Genomic DNA, 12,179 nt, shown 5'->3' on the forward strand with positions numbered 1-12,179 from the left:
CCCACATACCACCAATGAGTTCTTTTTGTCGTGCAATTTCTCTAAACTCTGTGGGAAGCAAAAATTAGTGAAGTATGATATTTTATGTTAATTTATGTCGTTAGTTTGGCATTCATGGGTTTGGGGTATTTTTTTGTCATTTTGGCCAATAAATAGAAAAATAAGAATAGTTTTCTGCCTTTGTAAGCAGTCTTTGCAGAGAAGTGCTAAAATACGTTCTTGTTTTGGTAAAAAAATTCTTTAGTGATTGTCATGCATCGAGTTGAATCTGCTCCTGTTGTACATACCATGCTGTAGTCATGCTAGCTTCAAAAATGAAAGTACTGGCTGGAGCAAAGTATTATGGGGCTTGAAGTTCAGATTGTAACATGGGAGGCTTTCTATTCCAGTCGCTGCTTCTGTGTTCCGGCTTCTTGGCTGTTGTCTTTTTCTGGTGGGATGGCGATGGGACAAGGAGGGATGGGGGAGTAGTTTTGTGGCGTGGGCTTTCGGCTTCCTTGCTTGCTTCTGCTTGCTACTGATTTGCACTGTGCTTTTTCTGTGAATAGGATAAGGGAGTTATGCATGTTTTTCTCATTTTGCTCAGAAAAACTTTCTTTGTCTCAGTCCAGAGTTTTTGTATGCTACTTTTCCCTTCATTTCTGTGTTGGGAAAACAGGTTAACCTGCTGGTTCAGTTTGACCCGTTCTGTTTGGATTTAAACCATTTCAGTAATTCAGGGTTAGAAATAAGGTTATATCTGGAAAATATTGTATAGAAATAATGACAAAAAATAGTGATATGGAGGACAAAAATTTGTAATGACAATATTACTTTTTCATGTTCCATATAACTATTGTTTCATTTAGGTTCAGAAACTACAAGCAATCCTGAAACCCATGATGCTCAGGAGATTAAAGGAAGATGTGGAAAAAAAGCTGGCTCCTAAGGAGGAAACTATAATTGAAGTAGAATTAACTAATATTCAGAAAAAATATTATCGAGCTATTTTGGAGAAAAATTTTGCTTTTTTATCCAAAGGAGCAGGGCAAGCAAATGTACCCAATCTGGTTAACACCATGATGGAACTGAGAAAGTGCTGTAACCACCCTTACCTCATCAAAGGTAAATACATTATAAAGACAGATTCTTTGAGGCTTTGACTTTGGGGTTTCTTTGGGGGTTTTGTTTGGTTTTTTGCTTTTATTTAAAGTATGTAAGAGATTTTGTTGTAGTTATTTCATGTTTTCATCAGACTTTCAAAGAATTGGATTAGCTGGAAATGTTTTGTTGGTAGATACATGGCAAAGTTGTGAGGCAGTTGCCTATTACAGTCCTGAAAAGTGAACTCCTATTGTTGAATTTCACACAACGTGTAGAAGTAATTATCTCATGGAAATGTTACACCTCTTTGAAAGCAGCATGAAGAAGGATTTCTAGAGTTGATTTTTCCAGCTAATAGTTCCTGCGAGTGATCTGGTCTGTGTCAATCTTCATTGTGTTTCTCTGCTGTACAACTGACTTCGATGTTTTTCCTGCTTGTAGGAAATTACACTTGAAGCTCCCAGTTTTTGCTATGATTTCAATCACCGTAGACTTTTAGACTATTTCTTTAAAATACCAGTTTTAAGACTCATGTCCCATTTAAAATATCACAGACAAAGGGACTTGAGATTGTTACTATTTTTTTACACCACCGGAAAGTGCAACTTGTTTTTATTTTGCTGTTTGGGGGCACATTGACCTCCAAGGTGGTTTTTCTGTTGTGTTCTGCTTAAAAACTGAAGACTTGCTTTCAAAGATCATAAAAACAAATGTCTTTCCTAGACTTAAGATCCATCCAGAACTTTATTCTGTCTCCAGCGGTGCCTAATGGGTGGTATTTCGAGTACAGGCACTGATTTCTGGTTACTTAGTCATGTATGTATATAGACATATTTATGTAAATACATAAATTTGTTGTCTGACAGGTGCTGAGGAGAAAATCCTGGGAGAGTTTAAAGAAACATATAACCCAACTGCTCCTGACTTCCATCTGCAAGCAATGATCCAGTCTGCTGGTAAATTGGTCCTTATTGACAAACTTCTTCCAAAAATGAAAGCAGGAGGCCACAAGGTCCTTATCTTCTCTCAAATGGTGCGTTGCCTTGATATTTTGGAGGATTACCTTATACACAAAAGGTAAGATACTGTCTCCTGTAGTGTATTGTTCTCAGTGGGCATGTCTTTGAACATTAGTACAGGATTAATGGTTACAGCATAGCAAAGATTGGCGTTGGGGTTTTTAACTCAACAGTTCACGTGTTATTTTAAAGTAATTTTAACATCATAGCAGTACTTACAATTCAGTATGGAAAACATTCCTTTTTCTGTAATGATGTAACATCTAGACTAGTGCATCGTATCTACAGGTACAATCTTCTGAAGCTCACAGAGGTTGAAACTTGCTATATGCTACTGCTTGATTAGAAATGTTAGAGCGCACGCATCCTTAGACTTGGTAGAATTCATGGCTGTAGGATGTGGCTGCCTGCCAAAGTGCCTGTGGATTATTTGCTGTGCCGTTCTATAGCTGATTAGAAGAAAAATGGCTGTGTGGCGTTTTAACCAGTAGGTACACATTCAGCATCTTACTCCATTTGAAACATACAGAACTACTTGCTCACCTTTCAAGCATTTCACTCAATTTCAGAAGTTTCATGGGAGTCTTTGTGATTTTTCAAAGGTAACAGAAATGCCAGTTTTATGTCAAGCTTTAAAACTTGGTGGGTTTAGTTTAGGAGGCCCTGGATTCATTAATGCCTTGATAAAAACTGTTAGCTATCCTGTCATGTCATTTTTGTTGTATTTCTCTTAACCTTCACAGAATTGTTCAATAATAACTCGTCAAGTAATGCTTTCTGCTGACTGCCTGATTACCCCTGACATGTTCAGACAATTTGGTATCTAATATAAAAATACACAGTCCCGGTTTTGGGACCCTATGCAGGGATCCAAGCATAACAGCATGTAAAAAAAACTTCTAAGTGTCTGTATGGGGCTTCAGGTTATGATGTGTTTTAATGCAACTAAGCACCATAGTGATGTGTGTCTCCTTGTACCTTTTTCAATGGACCAAGATCAGAAGAGCTTGTCTGAACATTTGGTGTTTGGACAGGCTGATGCACGTTAGTACTACCGATAGGAGAGTTCTGTCATGGTTGCTGGTTATGTTACCTACTACTACTAAAAGTTAGTTTGTCACGTGTATTCACTATAAAGAATAAATCTGCAAGCAGGAGATCTGTCCTTATCCTCCTTTCAATTATGAACAACGTGTATGTCTGTGGCAATTTGCAGGTACTTATACGAACGAATCGATGGGCGAGTACGAGGGAATCTTCGACAAGCTGCAATTGACCGGTTCAGCAAACCTGATTCTGATCGCTTTGTCTTCCTTCTGTGCACCAGAGCTGGTGGTTTGGGCATTAATTTGACTGCAGCAGATACATGTATAATTTTTGATTCTGACTGGAATCCTCAAAATGATCTGCAGGTAAATCCCTTTCAGCATAGTAGTGAGGTGTAAGAAGTCAAAAGTTGGTTGATTTAAATGTGGTTACTTTCTGTTATGAACATACATAACTTTAAGATGTCCCAAGTTCTTTTAAGGCATATGTTTATTGTTTTTTCTAATGAATGCTTTCTATTAGGAGAGGTCATCTGGGTTTGACAGGGTTCTAACTTTATATTTCAAACTGATTACTCTTTAAAAGCGCAATGCAGGTAAACTAAGTCTGTGAGTTGATGAAACCCTTAAGATTTTGATGGCACCATAAAACCAGGGGTTATATTGTGCTTATAGTGACTAATACAGTTTATGGAAATAGAGCTATTCAGCTAAAACATAATCTATAGAAAAGTCATAATATGTATGAAGAAACAGTGAATTGATCAAATCTAGGAAGAGGAGGCTTATATTAAATGTGTTCTTAAGTCACAAGTCAACACTTGTTTGGAGTTTGGACAACTTACCAGATTAGCATGTTTTTTTATCTAGTGTTATTCCAAGAGAAGTAGCTTTCAGCAGAGGTTATTCACCAACCTTTTACTTACTGCACTGTTTTTAGAAAACTGTTTACAGTGTGGAAAGTGTGTGATAGCTTCCATTTACTGAAATGTGAATTGACTTTCTTTTGAGCTCATCTTGTTATTTGTAATCTTGTGCTACAGCAGAAACTATTTCTTAAGAGTTGGATCTTACTCCCAGATAAGTCTCATTTCTTACTGTCATTCTCCCTTCCTTAAAAGGCTCAAGCCCGTTGCCACAGGATTGGTCAGAACAAAGCAGTGAAAGTCTACAGACTGATAACACGTAACTCCTATGAAAGAGAGATGTTTGACAGAGCAAGTCTGAAACTGGGACTGGATAAGGCTGTCTTGCAGAGTATGAGTGGAAGAGAAAACAGTGTCGGTGGTGTATGTAGACAGATTCCTTGAAATAACTTTCTTTAATCGTGGGAACTATTTTAAATTACAGAAGCTACATTGTGCTGTTGTTGCTGTTGAGATTATTTCTAATGCAGAATAACAAGGAAGTTGATAGGATTTTAGGTGTAGTCAGTTACTTTGATAAATCTCTCATTATGTCTTGTTTCTTAAGATCCAAAGTACGTAATGTCAAAGTGAAAACAAGGAGAAAAGCTTCCTTCTGTTTCATTGTAGCTTCTCATACTAATATAAGGTGTGAAGGTAAGATTTACACCTCATATTAGCAGGCAGATTTTTCTTGAACTCATGTTCATCAGAGTGTTGAGAATAGCCAAACATGTAAGATAGGTACTTGTAAAAGCATATACTGTGACCAAGTAAAAGATGCTTTCAACTGTCAACAAGACTTTTCTCTTAGATTTAGTAGTTTAGAGTCTATGTATATAAGTTACAGGTTGCACAAACATTGGAAAGGGAAAGAGAAATATAAAAGATTGGGTGTTTTCTTAGCTGAAAGCTATTTTATTTGCTTAGATCCAACAACTCTCCAAAAAAGAAATAGAAGACTTACTTCGGAGGGGTGCATATGGTGCCATTATGGATGAAGAAGATGAAGGCTCTAAATTCTGTGAGGAAGACATTGACCAGATTTTGCAGCGCCGTACTAAAACTATCACCATTGAATCAGAAGGAAGGGGCTCCACATTTGCCAAGGTACCAAGCTGCAAATTGTCTGACAGCAGAGTTGTAAATGTTGAATACTATAAACCTTGTGATTTGTTTGGGTTTTGTTGTGCTGTCAGTTTGTCTGGTTGGTGTTTAGGTGTTTGGGGTTTTTTATTGTGTTTAATGTGTGTGTATGTTAGGTAAAAGTTTTGGATTCTTATATCTATGTGTTTATGTTAATATGTGCACATAGCAAAATCAGATCTGTGCCCATTGTGTAAATGCCAGATGGGAAAGCAAGCTTGAGCAAAAATGAGTAACAAGTGTGTGCTGCTTTTGAAAAGAGTAGGACTTTTGTGAGGTGAAATGGACTGTACGATATTAAGAATATGTTAAACCACTTTTGTTTATAGATGCATTTTTGTTCAGATACATTAAGAGTAAGGGGAAGTTTATATAAGGATGATAATTAATAAGATGAAAAATTATCAGGCTTATTTTAAAAAGCCTGCACGTGGCATATAGTTTAAACCTTTTTTTTTTTTTGTAAGAATTTGAAAATCAAAATAAAGCTTCTAAAATAGTAGGTGGTGGGCTGAGAATGTGAGGTCTTGGGAGTAACAGTCTGGAGTAAAATCAGACTGACACATTGGGCAAGAGGAAAAAAAAAAGAGTAACACCGTAGCATTTAAAAACCTACACTGTAAAACTGGATGAGCAGAACTAAAGGTAAATTTGGACTCCTTGATTTTCAAAGCATGTGCACATATACATCTGAACAAATACAAATTCAATTTAAAGAAATACATCAATAAATTAATCATTATCATCAAGCAGTATAACTGAGCTTGGAATGTGGGTACTTCACAAATGCAGTTGTGACAAACGAAAAAATGCACATTAAAAAAACTTTCTAATATAAATATTTTAAATATAATAAAAATACATTTATAAGTTCTATTTATACATCTGTTTAAGGTCTTGCTGATTGTAGCTTAAATAAGAAATGGACTTCTGAAGAAAATCAACATCATCACCATCTTTTTATCAGAACAGTTAGACATCTTCATATGTATCTCCTCTTTTCCCCAAAGCAATGTATCAGTGTTCTTTAAACGCCTTCTGAAATTAAGATTATTCCATGCTCTCAGGCTTTGATTTTTGGTAGTTTAAACACTCCTTTGAAATTTCCCTCAAGCGAGTACTTTTTGCTTGAGATGAAATCCCCAAATGCTGATAAGCCTCTTCAGAAGATTCTGTATTCTTCTATTCAAGTAATTTAGATTCAGGCTTAGGAGCAGAAGAATCTTGCTGCTTAATGTTCTTCTCTCCTGATGGTGCATAAAAGTTCATTAGATTTTTATTTTTTTTCTGATACATTATGGATCTGGTGTTTAAAAAAAAAAAATTAAGGGGGAGGAGAACTGTTGAGTTGCTTTTTTTCACTGTAAGAGACTTCTGAAGTCTTAACAGCTGCTTGGGAGGTATTTGATGAAATAAGGTCTTCACAGCACTGAGGCATTCAAACTCTGCAGACTTCTAATGTATGATGTTGGTAAGGTTTTGTTTTATTTATTACAGGCTAGTTTTGTTGCATCTGGAAACAGGACTGATATTTCACTAGACGATCCCAACTTCTGGCAAAAATGGGCCAAAAAAGCAGAAATAGATATAGATGCTATCAGTGGTAGAGTAAGTACTTCTCTTTTGTAATGTGTATTTTTGCTGTTGAATTCTGAACTGGCAACTGTAGGATTTCTGGTGCTTTTTTGGTTAATGTTTCAACAGATCAGACTTTTCTCCTTGTTTTGGTGCTGGTTAGTTTTTGTGTGGGTAATAAGGCAGTTGATACCTTTAACTGGCTTCCATATTGTGCCCATTTGGGGCTCTTGGTTTTTTCTCTAAGGCCTGGAGATGGTTTAAAGTGTGTAATTTTATAATACTGGAAGGCTTCAGTGCCTTTCTTTACTCAGTGTAGTCTGTGTGTTCTGCTCAGTTGAGATAGTCAGTGTTGTTTGTAACTAGTGTACTTGCATCATGATACAAAACATGGGTTTTGTTGCCTTAAGTATCACAAAATGTTTTACTTGCTTTCTGGGTGTTTACTATGATGTCTTTACAAAACTCCTGTTTAATGGCATGAGATAAAAGCTATTTCTAGACTGAAACCATGTACTCAGGAAAAACATCAACCGTTTCTCTGATAAGGTCTGTTTGAAATTTTGCAGAACAGCCTGGTTATTGATACTCCAAGAATTAGGAAACAAACACGGCCCTTTAGTGCTACAAAAGATGAGCTGGCTGAGTTGTCTGAAGTGGAGAGTGAGGGCGACGAAAAACCCAAACTCCGCAGGCCCTGTGACCGTTCCAATGGATATGGAAGGACAGAGTGCTTTCGGGTGGAAAAAAACTTGCTGGTCTACGGGTATTGTACACACTCTTCTTTATTCTAGGAAAGACAGCAAAATACTGTTTATCCATGTATTAAATAGCTTTTATGGAATAAACTTCAGCTATCTGGCTCATAGCCTGCTGTTTATATGTAGAATTTATGTAGAATCTGAATTTATGTGAATTTATCATGTGCCCTGCATAAATCTGACAGTAATGGAAGGAACATCTGAGAGGGGTGAAAACCCTTCTTCAAAGGATATTGGGACATGTACAGTACTCTCTAGAAGTCATTACAGTAAGAGCTGCAGACAGGCTCAGAACCCTGTAAAAATATGTATCTGAAATAAAGGCTTGATAGGTGTGGCTGGTGTTCACAATTCCAAAAGATCTTGCACTTCCATGAGGTACAAATAGGAACTGAAACATCTAACTAGTTACTTTAAGTGTACTTAAATCAGTTATGTTGGTTAGGAAGTACCCATCATATAAGATACATGACCATGTTTATTTATCAGTATGAGTTCCCCTCAGTTTCCTGTCTTAGAAGCCTAGAACAATTAACCATGTTTTTTTGGTAAACAGGCAGGTTTTGTTTAAAACAGGTGGAGTTTCATTGCAAGTGTTACTTTCATATTTCCACTCTAACTTCAGCTGATGGGGGGGAAAAAGTAGAAAGCCAAATTATAGAGAAATTTCTTTTTGGAACAGATCTGCAGGCTACTTGTGATTGCTGACATTTGTTTCACTTTGGACTAGGTGGGGTCGATGGAGGGAGATTTTGTCCCATGGTCGCTTCAAGAGACAGCTGAACGAACAGGATGTGGAGATCATTTGCCGAGCTCTGTTAGCCTATTGCCTTGTTCACTACAGGGGAGATGAGAAAATAAAAAGTTTCATATGGGATCTCATTACCCCAACAGAAGACGGGCAAACACGAGAGTTACAGAATCACCTTGGTAAGGACTTAAGTGTTTCTGCAGTTGAGTAGCTTCTGATGTGTGCTTGGGATACTGGGATAAAAACAGAAGAAAATTTCTCTGAATGTGTCCTACTGATAGAAATGGAATTGGGGAGAAATGTCATTTCTGCTATGTTTTATATTTGCAGCTTACCCAAGTGAATTGGTATTCTCTGTGTAAGTTTTCATTTCAGTTTGTAGGAACCTACTCCATTTCATAACAAGAGACATTTCCTAACAGTGTATTCTCCTTTCTTTCTCCCTCTGCTACTGTGTCTTGCGCTGGTGAAATGTACTCTAGAGATGCTCTGAGAGACAAAACAGATTCACATCCAGAGGCTATGAAGCTAGTATTAATTCTGCATTGCAGGTTACAGTACTGGCATAGGATATAGGAGCTATAAGTATAATGGGGACCTATACTGACCTGTTGCTGTTACTGTGTTATATTTTAAATTATATAGGCTTATCAGCCCCTGTGCCTAGAGGAAGAAAAGGGAAAAAAGTGAAGACCCAGGCTAGCACCTTTGATATACACAAAGCAGAGTGGCTTAGAAAATACAATCCAGAACATCTGCTGCAAGATGAAGGCTACAAAAAGCACATAAAACACCATTGCAACAAGTAAGCAGTATCCCAAGCGTGAGTCTTTCAGTGTTTATGGAAAGGTTTGTTCTAATTCTTTGTCGTCTTACAAGACTTTAAAGTAAAATAGTGGTGGCACTCCAAAGGAATGAGTTTTAGGGGTGTTAGCTTGATTGGAATGAAGAGATTGCAATGTATGAGGAGGCAAATAAAGTCCTTTACATTTAAAATAATTTTCTAATTTTTTAAGAAACTATGTGTCTATATAGAGGAAGAGAGAGAGATCGATCTTGTTAACATTTTTAGGGAGCCTTATAGCAGCCAGAGGACTAAAGAGTTTTTGGGAGTGCTCAGCAAAGAAATGGACAGCGCTGAAGTTGTTACCCCTAAATCTTAGCTGATTATCTGGTAGTACTAGCTTGTTGAAATCTCATTTATAGCCCTAAATGATACTGCTTTGGATAAATATTTTTTCTGTGACAAAACTTGTCATAGTTGGCTTAAAACCTTTCTGCACCTGTTGTCAAGAATTGAGATGAAGCATGGAGAAGGGTTTGGGGTTATGTACCAAATTCTAAGTGAGAAGGAATGAAAATGTGTTGTGAAGGGTGCTTGTTGTCAGCCAACTCAATTCTATCTTAGGTAGGGAAAGGGAAATAGTAGTAGGAAGCAAGTAAGAAGTGTTGTGCTGGCCCTGATTTGTGTTTAGGATTTGAAAGAAATTTTGCCATGAAGTTATTTGTAAAAGAGATGATAGTAAGAAGTGTTAGGTGACCTGAATTGGAGGTTTCCTGTTCTTAAAACTGAAGGAGGTACTTTTTAGGAAAATTACTTGAAAGCTTTGTGATATTACAAAAGACAAAAGAAACCCACCCACAGCTTCTGAAAGGTCGTAGAGTGCTAACGTTTGTGTTTCTTCTTCTCTTTCTTTAGGGTCTTGCTTCGAGTAAGAATGCTGTATTACTTAAAACAAGAAGTCATTGGGAATGAATTCCAAAAGGTGTTTAATGGAATTGATGCCAGGTGAACTATAGAGAGCTTTTTTGCTTGTTTATTTTGAATGTAAACTATCTAATGAAATTGAGGAAACTTCTTAGACCTAAATAAGAAATGTTAAAACTGAATATTTTTTTACCTTTAGGCTTGGAGAATGGTTTTATTTACTCTGCTTACTAAGGACTTTATATTGACTTGGTATGAAGAAGTCCTGATTCATGTTTTTGAGTCTAGTATTTAAGTAAAATAGATTAAAAATGTGAGTGAAAGATAGAATTCAATACTTTACATTCTAATTACAGGGGTTTCCCTGCCTTTTTTATGCACTATTTTGGTTATATGCTGCTTATTCCATTAATTTGTATTTTAATGGAAGAATTGCAGCATGGACATTTTTGAACTTACTACTACAATGGTGAATACGAAGTTTTAAATGGTTGAGAAAGCTGGTTTAAACTTTTGTGGAAGGAGGGTCCCTCTTGTGCTGTTAAGCACAAAAGCTGATGACCTTTGGTTTACTAAGTTTTGCAAGCACAAACTGCTAGGAGTTGGCAGAGTTTACTCGAGAGAGGAAGAATATGGTGTGCCAGGTCTGCTATCTTATTGTTTCCCTGTTACTGGTCTTGTCAAATACAGGATACTTAGCAGTTTAACCATCCACTTTAACTGTTACTTGCTATTAAATAAGGAAGTGTACTAAAAAGTTCAACATTTCAATCATAAGACTCTTTACAGCTTTCTAAGTAATCTGTGAACTAGTTTGGATATGGAATGTTCTGCGTGCTTGAAGAGAGTTTAAAAATCTCACAAATGTGCAAAGAGAATATTGCTGATGTTGGTGTGCTGTTGGTGATTCTCCTCAGTGAAATTGATGTTTGGGTCCCTGAGCCAGATCACTCTGAAGTTCCTGCTGAGTGGTGGGATGTGGATGCAGATAAATCCCTTCTAATTGGAGTTTTTAAACATGGTGAGTAATAGGACAACTATTTCTGTGTTTGAGTTGCTGGAATGTGTTCAGAGAAGGGCAACAAAGCTGGGGAGGGCTTTGGAACACAAGCCCTATGAAGAGAGGCTGAGGGAGCTGGGGTTGCTTAGCCTGGAGAAGAGGTGGCTCAGACCTGTCTACAGCTACCTGAAGGGAGGTTGTAGCCAGGTGGGGATTGGTCTCTTCTCCCAGGCAACCAGAACATGAGGACACAGTCTCAAGCTGTGCCAAGGGCAGTTTAGGCTGGATGTTAAGAAGAACTTCACAGAGTGATTGGCCATTGGAACGGCTGGTGGTGGAGGCATAGGGAGGTGGTGGAGTCACCATGACTGGAGGTGTTTAAGAGGAGACTGGATGGCGTGCTTGGTGCCATGGTTTAGTTGATTAGGTGGTGTTGGGTGATGGGTTGGACTTGATGATCTTGAAGGTCTTTTCCAACCTGGTTTATTCTATTTCTGCCCCTCAAACACTCTACACTCAATTATTATTTTTTTTATTACTCTGAATGTTGAATTTATACACAATTATTTTTTCTTTGCAGGTTATGAAAAATACAACACTATCAGAGCAGACCCAGCGCTGTGCTTCTTGGAAAGGGTTGGCAAGCCAGATGACAAAGCAGTTGCTGCTGAACAGAGAGCAAATGATTATATGGATGGGTATGAGCACTCTAAAAGTGGACGTGAATGTTGCAGGTCCTCAAAGCAAATGAGACTGAATTTATATGTTAAACTTCGTTCTCTCTTTAGCTGGTTTTATATTAGTTTGATGTTATTCTTGTGAAGAGGACTACTTTGATTTTACTCCTGCAGAGCAGCAAAGAGTTAGGAACTCTTGAAGAGTTAGTTAATGTAAGGGAGCCATTGAAGGTTGAGATTTCACAGTTAAGCGGAAGTGCAGCAACTGGTCTAAACAGGGCCTGTATCTTTGCTGTATTGGAAATACTGCTTACACACTGAAGTATGAAAGCCTTCAGAGGCAGAGTACTATAGACCCATTTAACTTGATTTCCAGCTTGGTGTAGTAGTCTTCTGTAGCTAACCAGTGACCCCACTAGATCAATTTGAGTATGACTGGTAACTGCTGAAGAACTGCTTTTATGCATAGCTTCGTCAGCAAGATGAAGCAGCTGAGGTCATAAAGAAC

At 37.5% G+C, this 12,179-nt stretch overlaps 1 protein-coding gene across 2 annotated transcripts in view; it reads left to right on the forward strand.

Moving 5' to 3' along the window:
- CHD9 (chromodomain helicase DNA binding protein 9) overlaps positions 1–12,179 on the forward strand; it is an 89,473-nt gene that overhangs the window by 61,544 nt on the left and 15,750 nt on the right. For both annotated transcript variants that reach the window (XM_054170172.1, XM_054170173.1), the window contains 12 exons: positions 849–1,104; positions 1,950–2,160; positions 3,319–3,514; positions 4,270–4,437; positions 4,984–5,163; positions 6,697–6,807; positions 7,344–7,540; positions 8,266–8,465; positions 8,932–9,091; positions 9,986–10,075; positions 10,912–11,015; positions 11,575–11,692. In XM_054170172.1, the coding sequence (XP_054026147.1) occupies positions 849–1,104; positions 1,950–2,160; positions 3,319–3,514; positions 4,270–4,437; positions 4,984–5,163; positions 6,697–6,807; positions 7,344–7,540; positions 8,266–8,465; positions 8,932–9,091; positions 9,986–10,075; positions 10,912–11,015; positions 11,575–11,692 (1,991 nt within the window). The remainder of the gene's footprint in view (positions 1–848; positions 1,105–1,949; positions 2,161–3,318; positions 3,515–4,269; positions 4,438–4,983; positions 5,164–6,696; positions 6,808–7,343; positions 7,541–8,265; positions 8,466–8,931; positions 9,092–9,985; positions 10,076–10,911; positions 11,016–11,574; positions 11,693–12,179) is intronic.

The sequence above is a fragment of the Dryobates pubescens genome, chromosome 19, assembly GCF_014839835.1.
Source record: "Dryobates pubescens isolate bDryPub1 chromosome 19, bDryPub1.pri, whole genome shotgun sequence".
NCBI classification, from domain to species: Eukaryota; Metazoa; Chordata; class Aves; order Piciformes; family Picidae; genus Dryobates; species Dryobates pubescens.